The following is a 10,106-nucleotide window of genomic DNA, read 5'->3' as shown; positions in this document are numbered from 1 at the left end:
TAATTATTAAGAATATGAGAACACCGTTGAGGATCACTTGTCATACAGATGTAAGTGAAGGAAAGTGTAGAGCGACCTGTTTCCGGTCACACAAACTCTTCATTGCAGGGTTTTTATTGAAACTGTCTTTTTACCCAGGGTGCTACAGGAACTTGCGCTCTGTGCCGAGCCGGTTGAGTTTAATGGTGAAACCCTGCGGGCCTTTACGCACTGACCCTGATCGCCACTGGTTAATAGATGTCCAGATCGCTCTGCATTAACAGAAACAAAGCAGAGCAGCCCACCTTTGTTCCGAAGGCTACTGTTGGTTTTCCCCCGAGGCTCCGGAGGAGAGTTACTGAGAGTCCGACCAAAAGTGCTCTTCAGATGGGAAACTGAGCAGCGCGTTCCTTCTTTTTTATGGAGAAATTCCTCTATAGTTTAACATTTTAGTGCACGTGTGACTATTAGTGGCGTGTCGATACCTTAATCCTCATTAAATATCCTTTGTACCACACTGGATGTCCATAATGTGTTCAGATTATATATTAATTATGGGACTAAAGTAGTTGGAGCCCGTTACACATTGGCCAATCAAGTAAACTAAAAGAGGGAATCGTTAACATCAAAGACGATAAAGAGCAGGTCTGAGTTTGAGCTTTAAGAGGGAACATTCCTTTTTGTTTGAGGTGTTCGGCTCTGCAACATAGAGTGCCACTATTTCTATGTTTAAAACAGAGTGAATTCACTCCAAATGGTTCTTATCATTGTGAGAGATATAGCCGGAAAATATAGACAGAAACACTTAACCACCCCACCTTGTTTAAAGTAAATATTTTATATATTATATAAGTAAAAAAAAAAAAAAATGACAGAACTTTGTTGCTTTGGTACTTGCATGTGACAAAAAAAAACACAAATTTATCTGCAAACTATAATTTAAATGCATTTTATTTCACCTGGATGATCCACTCAGTGTCAATACTGCCTTCCAGAGATTACTGTCAGAAATAGATTTATTTTGTCTTCTAAAAATTTGGGAAAATATGAAAAAGTGTTACAAACAGAATTTATATGGGACTTTGACTCAATAAACCCACATATATTGTACAATTGTCTTCAAGCATCGTTAATGTTTCCTCTAATTAAAATAACTCTTTAATCACACCAGTCTAAAAAATAGCACATACAAAATATATACATTATATAATTTGACATACATGCCACAGCGTAATCGTCTGTTTCAAACAGGGTTTTTTTTATGGGAAGAGATGGACAAAGAGGAAAAGTCACTATGAAGAAAGATGGTTTAATTTAACAGTAGTGTTGCCCTCTAGTGGCCAAAACAAGATGCTCTTATAATGATGTCTTGTCTGATCAATAATGATTAAGAAACATTTGATTCTTTTTTTTTCCAATGCTCGCCTTAATGGAGAGAACTGCAATCATATAAGTGAGTTTTAACCATTCTGTTCTGAAAGTGTTACATCTGTGTTACCAAGTAATATTTATAACAATGTTTAGAAATGTGTCTCATCTCATATAAAACATGTGATCAACCCTCAGTTCATTGTGACGTGGCACTTAACTTGAACCCGTGACCATACAACTTTATTTCCAATGATTGAGGCCTGTGGCTGAATAAAACCGTTCAATCAGAGAAACATTTTGTGGAAAAATTCCATTCTGCACTCCATCAACTGTCCGTCAATTTACCTCCACAGAGGTGGGCGATCACTTCCCAGTCTACTAAACATGTTAACGGTGTTGTTGGTGTTGTTTTTAAACCGATGCTGCCACCCAGTGGTTGAAAGAAGTCATAGCATGTTAATCGGATTAAAGGTTTCCTGCAGAAGTCAACTTTGACCTCAGTGAGTTTTTAGTTTAGTTCCAGTTCCCAGAGGTTCCACTCAGCTGTGTCAGTGGAACATGAGGCATATTACCCCGATTACCCTTCAGTTAAAAGCTAGGAGGTTAATACAATAATTATCAATGAACATCATGTAATAGGACCTGTGTGAATTTAACTTTAAACCCTAAAAAAATAATCTAAAAATAGCCAATTTTTTTTTTTTTTTACAGTATTACAGAAATGTGTGCTTGCTTCAGGTCAAGATTCAACCATTAGTAGTTTTGTGAAAAAGTACATTTTGAGGCTATGTTTTTCGTGCAGACAAGTATGAGTTTCAGTGATCAATGTCAAAGACAGAATCTCCTGTGTTTTCTCAGTCAACAGAGGATCAACATATAATAAAATAATAGTGCAACAGAACCAAATTAAGCTCTGAAGAACCGAAATAGCAGCACTGGCAGTTGCAAAGTGAGTTAGGCTTCTCTGAACTGAATTATGCAAATTCATTTAAATTGATGCACCTAAAACATCTCAGCCTGTTTCATTTTGACAGGTATCTCAAATCAGTTGACATAACATTATACATTCCTTTAAAACACTATTAGACGCAGGATCAGTTCGACATTATTCTTAAAGTCTGGCTTCATTGTATTATATTTAAACGTCTGGCCTCTTCCTGCATGATTAAGACGGAACCAGCTGAAGCTCAGGGGGTTCCCCTCTCACCTCCCGCGTTCATTAATAAACTAATTGGCCATTTTGTTTCGCATTAGCGTTGTGTGTTCAGCTAATCTGTCCCACTTAAATACTTGGAAAATTTCACCCCATTATAACGAGACGGGGAAAGTAGCACGTCGCTGCGTTTGTGCCACCTGCACGAGAAGTGCAGTCGCTTAGCCACCTGTACTGGGCCCCGCTCCTCCACACCGGCACCCCTCCTCAGCATAAACAAACACCCCCCTTTAACACGGCCTGGAGACGAGATACGTGTTCATGTCGAGTTTAAAGGCATTCATCTCTGTGTGTTTAGCTTCTTCTTCTGCGTTTCATATCCACTTTAAACTATTTAGTGACTGGTGTGAACCTGAGCCCTTATAATAAAGTGAATAGTGCACATTTTAGAACTACTGCAGCAAAATAACATACGCAGTCCTCCATAAGAGTGGTACAGGAACATTCTGGCATTGCTATATGACATTTGATATTATAAAAATATCAATATTGTGCTTGAGGACATTAATAGCGGTATATTGGGATTTATTAGGAGACGAAATCATTGGTGTGCGTAAAAGACGCACATTGGATCAATTACGCGTTGTTTGGAAGCCAGCGTTTCCCGAGTTCCCTCGCTCTATTTTTATGTGTTATTTTTTTAACTTGTCTTCACGGTGTTCGCTGTCGCTGAAACACGATGTGAACAGGAACTTCTGTTTCCGGGGAGAAAACGAGTCCTCTTCTCCACACATGCCGAGGCGAGCTGCTCCGGTCACAAGCCATTGTGCGTTCCTTTCACGACGAGACAAAGGGCGGCTTCTACTTCAAACGCTTGTAATGAAAGCTAATGACTATTATATAGAGTAGAGGGGCCATCGGCTTTGCAAATAAAATGCAAAGAAGGATTATTTTTTTTTACAATCTCCTACCCTAAAAAGCGCGTTATTTAAATGAAGTGCACTCTCCTATTGGAACTGGAGGTTATTGCTCTCCATGAGAACTTTCACACCTTCTCACAGGAGCTGCATTGCATCTGAGCTGAGTCATGCCATGAAGGTCATTTAAATCGAGGGAGGAGAAATGTTTTTAAAGGTATTCAAATGTATAAAGAAACAGCCAATAATCATAATAACAAGAGTGATGACAAAGAGATAAGCACACACATTCTCATCTCAGAACAATGTATTTCATGTAAACACATATTGTATTGAGCGGAAACATTCAGTTTCATTCAGTCTGGTTGCAGCCTCTCAGATTTGAGGATTTGTTGCTTTTCTTTGTCACATATGATAGTAAATTGAACATATTTGCGTTTTACACTGTTAGTTTGGACAAAACAAGCAGTTTGAATGTCTTACTTTAGATTCTGGGAAATGATATCAGAGCATGTTTCACGATTATTTGACAGTGCAATCGTGAAAATGCCTATTATTAATAGTACAATTCATATTTCATAACTCATGTATTTGTCCTTTTTATCTTCATGTCAAAGTCTGTGTGCAGCATGGTTTTATGATTCTGACCAACGTAATGCTAACTGTTTTTATTAAGGATGGTCTGCACTGCAGGTTTTGTGGCCTTGTATCTCTTGCGTCAGCAGTATCGGGATTGTTTTAGTGTACATAACGTATCGTCATACAATAATTCATACGCGAGCCGGCAACACGTGTTGCCGGCTCGCGGCAACACGTGTTGCTAACGCGGCTGCAGGAGTCTAAATTCACGTTGTTGCTGCTGAAAGACCAAAGAGTACAAAGAAAAGATGGAAATCCTCACATTTGAGAGGCTGAGATGGGAATTTGTGTTGTCCTTTCCCTTAAAGGAACAATACATTGAGTCATCAAAATGGTTTTACCCCTCAGCTAATTGCTTCAGCTCTGGAAAATACAGTGTAAGCCAGCAAAGACACAATGCATTCTAGTGTGGATGAACCTAAAATACAGATCGTCTGGGTCACCAAGACAAATTGTTGACAAAGAAATAAAAGCAACAAGTCAAGATGCAAATAAAGATGTAACAGTTGCCTTTCATAAGCAGCTTCATCGTAGAGAGTCTTAACCCAGCCAGCGTTGGCTTGTTTCCAGCCGTTAAGGTGCCCTGTGCTAATTGGGACGCCTCCCCCCCATCCATCCCAGGACTCTTCAGGCTTTTCCCAGGCCTCTGACTGCTTCTTTCTTTCCCTCAATGGGATTACGTTGGGCTGCGGAGAGGAGGGGGAGCTGATCACATCAGAAACGGCTCTCTGGGGTTTTTACACAAATTCTGCTCCTTCAGCGGCGCTTCAGCCCTAATCAGGCAGAGCAGAGACACCAGGAGAGAGAGAGCAGGCAGGGGGTGGCGGGCGAGAGAAAGAGATCAGCTCTGTTAGCGTTTTATTAAACTTCTCTCTTTGATACTGTCCCCAGCCGTCTTCTCCCTCTTACAGCACCTCTACTGCATGCGTTTGTGGCTACAGCAGTGTCTTTGATGGGTTTTCTAGAAGAGGCCTGCAAATGTCCCCAATATGCACCGACGTTACAAGCAGTTATAAGAATGTGATGGTGAATTTGATTTGGAATCACTTTAGGCTCTCTGGATTGTTTTTTATATCACCTTTCTGCAGTATCTGATCTGATTTAGTTTTAACTTGTTGCTAGAGTGGATTTGTGCCCAGCTGGTTACAGGAGAACATTGTGCTCGGAAAAGAGACCTTTATTCTGAAAAACATTTTGCATTTTGTAAAATAGAACAACTATTTACTGACTTTATTTGATAGGTATATGTTCAAAATCAAGCTGCCATTGAGGCTATTTGGTTACAGAATGTCAATATTAGTCATCAGGTTTATATTTAACTGTAAGTTTCTCTCAATTCATTTAAATTGGTCTTGAGGTAAAACCATGACATTAGTCAGCATTTTTGTACTTCCAGTTCCCTCGTCTCAAAGTCAATGTTTTTTTTGTTAGATTCCTGAAAAAAGGTTTGTTGTTAACAGCAAGAGATTTTTTTTATTCTGCGATTTCAAACACTCTTGTGAATGTTGATCCCTTTACACGAAACGAGACGACTAAACATTGTCAAGCCGACTTGTCTGCCTTCACAGTTGTTTATATTCACGCTCTGTGACCGTGGTGCCGTTAGCTTTTAGCTTCCTGGCCTAATGTTAGCTTTTTACATCTGGTGATCGCATTCACGCTTCAAAAATGTGAAAATGAACTCGCTGAAACAAAACGTCTAAAACCCTTTGTATGTCAAATAAGATTGTGTTTCTGCAGTAATACAAAATCCAGAGGAATGAAATCCCTTTTTTTTTTGCCGTGGGAAGGCCGATGCTAACTTCCGGGGTTGGCCTATAAAAATACGTTAAAGAAAAAATGGACATGAGACGGATATCTACCTCTACATGTCAGTAACTTTGTTTGATAGAAGGTAAATTAGCTGCTCTGATGGACTCGTTGGCTTTGTACGTCCCAATCCACCCTGCACGCCGTCTTCCCTCGTGGTTTATCCCTCATGTCTGCCATTCAGGCTTCAGCAGACGGCGTGAGTCCTCTTCCACCTGGAAGGAAAGGCGAGGAGACTCAATAGAGCGGAGACGGGACACCTGCCGGGTGTGGGAGGGCATATGTGAGCCCCCGTCCATTGAGAACAGGCGTAGTGACCGTTTAAACAGATTAAACAGGGAGACCCAGCTCTCCAGCCCCGAGACAGACTGACCCCTACTACCCCGGGTTACAGATATCCTCACATAATCCCTGAGCTGGTTATTTATTTGTTTAGCTCAAACCAGAGGGGAACCCGAGTCCGTCCCAGACTTCAACTTAGATCAAACCGGGGGAGGAAATGCCTCGGCGTGTCTCTTCCAACCGGGCGCTCAGAGCCAGATGAGAGGAGCAATAAGGGGAGGTCAAAGGGCATGATGACGGTTTGATTGGGATACATTAGAGAGGAGACAGGTTTACTCTCTCGGAGTAAATCAAGTTGCTGACACTAATATCTTGCTAACACTCAGTTATTATTTAAATCAGGGTCTCCTCTGACTCTTCAGTGAGCACAATCTTGTCATACCTCCTGCTTTTAGTTTACTTTAATAATGAAACTGCTAAAGTGCTCTTGAAATGTAAGTGTAGTTGTTAAATTAGTCTCATGTTGATTGGGCAAAACTATGAGCATTGGTCGGATATTTAGGCTAACCTGTTTTTCTTCAAAGCCCCTTGAATCACAGTTCCAGATCTTCTCTTTTCAACACTTTTCTTACACATTACATGCACTAAATTAAGCTGAAATAAGACTAAATGAGTCGCAGTCAGATTTCAAATTTGAAAAAGCACATCATTAGATTAAATGATTTAAAAGTTTAATTGAGTTGATCTACAGAATCTTCAGAATTGTGTTGGAGTGATTTGATATTTGAACTCAGAACTGTCATCAGATGTTGTTGCTGATTCCGAAACCTATTGGTCAACAAAAGTGCATGATGTCACGTTTACCCATCTGAGCCTCGCCCATGTGAAACCAGTAACAAGAGCACCGAGACGACCAGAAACCTCTTATGTGAAGTGTGAAAAACTATTCTAACTTGTGTATGATGTTGTGTTTCAGTGTAAAATGTCTCATCAGGGCCTTTGCAATGTCCCACAAGTTCAGCTGTGTTACATGTGCAAATAACAAATGGATTTCTGATTTCTTGCCACACAAAATGTAACCTTTGACCTCTAACACTTGGCTGAATAAGAAGGATAATAAACAGGACACAGTTGGTTAATTTCATAAAATATATTTCTGAATATAACATTCAAATGTACAAAAACTGAAAAGGTGAAGTGAGCTTATCAAAGAGCAAGAACATTTAAATATATAACTATACATCTATTAAATATCCGTAGTTGGAGACACAGGCCTCCTTTCTCAGCACTATGTACAGACAGTCCAGTGCATGGTGTTCGGTCAGCAGTGGTCAGTAGAGTCATCGGACACGTCGATGTCCACGTCCAGGTCGGAGAACTCCTCGTCCTCATCTCCTTCATCCCCGTGGCCTTGAGATCCGGGACTTTTTAGTGGAGCAGCCAGACCCAGTTTGGCCAGCTTGGCCTGTTGCTGCTCCAGGCTCTGTTTACGCCACTTGATGCGTCGGTTCTGGAACCAGACTTTGACCTGGAGAGATAGAGAAAAACAACATACATATTAGAAAGATTGCAGTAAGAGGTGAGTGCTAATAGAATAAGTTTCTGAGGCTATACACACTCCGGTTTCTTCCGTTTTCTTACCTGAGCTTCTGTGAGCTGTAGGGCCGAGGCCAGGAGGAACCGCTCGGATCCCACCATGTACTGCTGCCGCGCGAACTCCTTCTCCAGCCGGGAGAGCTGCTCGCTGGTGAAGCTGGTGCGCATCCGTTTCGACTTGCCACCTTTAGTTTTGAACGAATGCAGTCCTGCGCTCACTTTGGACATGGAAGCTGCAAAGAAGAGATGACTCAGTCAATCACACTGCCACGTGGAAACAGTTTCATTTAGACATGTAGTACTCGCTCTGATAGATCCAGTAAATAGTACATCGTTTTTACCGTGTGCGTAAAATGTTCCACGACACGAGGATTGGTAGGTGAACGGCGGGCAGCAGTAGACTGAGTATCCGGGTTGCGCGTGGAGCGCAGAGTGCAACATGTTTTGAGAGTAGCCGTAAGGTGCTGCTGTCATCGGTAAACCCGCGTGTCCGGTGAGCGGCAGAACTGGGACTCCTGGTTGGTATTTCTCTCCGCATAGAGTCGGACTCGCCCGGCAGCTGGCTGCGCGCTCCGGCTTGGCGAGCAAAGCATCGATGGTGAAAGATTTCCCACTGGGAGGCTTCGTTGTCAACGCGCATTGGCTCCCCGGGTACTGCGGGTACAGCGATGCCGGTGCGTAATTACGCACGGAGTATCCATAAGCTCCCATTGGTCTGTTCGGCACTTGCATTCTAACAAATGTATTTTTTAAGTGGTAAAAAAAAATCTCGAAACTTTGCAGAAATCAAGTTGTCGCTCGGAGTGCAGCAGGAAAGTGAATGCTGCTCCTCCTGCGGAGCCTCCTCTTTTATAACCCGGCCGGACACAGAGGTGTCAACAGCCCCCCACCGGTCCTTTGTCTTTCTAAGTAGCAGATGAGAGAAACGAACATCCCGACAACGTATCCAATTAATTGGTGGAGTAGTACAAGCTGGGATTGTCAAACATCCTAACCCTTTGAATGACAAGGCTTTTGAAGAGTCGTGGGGGCAGGGACCTCGGGAGATTTACTGGGCAACAAATTCTTGCATGGATCTTAAGTCCAAATGTAATCATTACCGCTGGGAAAGCCTTGATGTTACCAAATCATCCTATTTGGAGCCTTTTAAGTTCTGGCTGGCCGACAGATGCTTTAAGCAGCGTAACAAGTCACTTATAACGATTGGAGGCCGACCTCAAGCTGTACAATAACCTACTGTGTTGAACTCCACTTATTTAATTTTTTTTTTAACTTTTTTATGCACTTTTTCCCAACCTGTATCATTTTGGAACACGTTTGTCTCAACCTGCTGTAAATCAAGAGTCACTCCCGTGTGTAAACAGATCCTAATCTTTTTTTCTGTCCAAAATGAATGCGCTCTATTTTCAGAGTGTGTTTTTTAACAGCAGCGGTGTCGCTCTTAAAATGGAATGACTGATTGTGCGTAATTGAGGCGTCAGATTCAGCGGCTCGGGTGTGGCGACAGAGTGGTGCTGTTTTTTTTTTTTTTTTTTTTTTTACCAAACTGCAACTCCACTAATCTCAGGCACTGCGTTAATCCACAGGTTGATCCATCCATCCCATCCTTTGAATGGCAGACTGGGAAAGGCCTCTGGTTGATTCCTAAAACAATCCCGGTTGGTCTAAAGCCGGACATCTGCAGGCTGGATTCATTTTAAGCGAACTAAATGAAAGCCAGTCTCATTAGGCAATGAGAAAAGATACCTGTTATTGTGAAAATACAATTTTAAACCGGAAACAATATCCTTTTGTTTTATCGGTCTCTCATTAAAGGCTTGAAGATGAAGACGCGGCTTCTTTAAAGGAAGTGATTTGCTTTCTTACACCACCGCAGCACAAAGACAGCCTCTCTTTCAACTCGGATTATTGCCAGCTCTGCAAACTTTCCAGCCTCATTTCCATCATTTGGAGGTGGCAGAGAGGCTCTGCAGAGCCCTAAGTAACTGTTAAAACACATTTAAACACCGAAGCGAAGCGCCCGTTCCCTTTGACCTCGGAGCCTTTTATTTATCCTCTTTCACTGACACTAGAATGTCTAATGAAGAGGGCAAACACAGACTTTGTCGACCTGGCTTGAACAATAAGGAGGCTTCTTCTGATGCCTCTACGACCGGACCACCCACCCCACGAGCGTGTTTGCTGGCGTGCACTGCAGAAAACCTCCGACCTGACAGATCACTCACTTCACATTTAGTGTTGAAACCTCAAGTTAACATGAAAGCTTCAAGCTGGATGACGAGTTGAATTAAGATGTCAAATGATCAGAGTCAAAGCAGCTTAAAAATAAATATCAAATAAGGTTTTTATTTAGAGAACCC

At 41.9% G+C, this 10,106-nt stretch overlaps 1 protein-coding gene across 1 annotated transcript; it reads right to left on the bottom strand.

The window, feature by feature from the left end:
- Positions 1–7,471: 7,471 nt before the first annotated feature.
- On the bottom strand, positions 7,472–8,478 carry noto (notochord homeobox; the record flags this gene model as incomplete). The annotated part of the gene is made up of 3 exons (XM_079219875.1): positions 7,472–7,678; positions 7,792–7,979; positions 8,088–8,478. The coding sequence occupies 3 exons, from the start codon at positions 8,476–8,478 to the stop codon at positions 7,472–7,474; spliced, it is 786 nt and encodes a 261-aa protein (XP_079076001.1).
- Between the last annotated feature and the right edge of the window lie 1,628 nt (positions 8,479–10,106).

Source organism: Taurulus bubalis (genome assembly GCF_910589615.1).
Source record: "Taurulus bubalis genome assembly, chromosome: 1".
Lineage (NCBI taxonomy): Eukaryota > Metazoa > Chordata > Actinopteri > Perciformes > Cottidae > Taurulus > Taurulus bubalis.
This window is presented reverse-complemented; position numbering and strand designations above follow the sequence as displayed.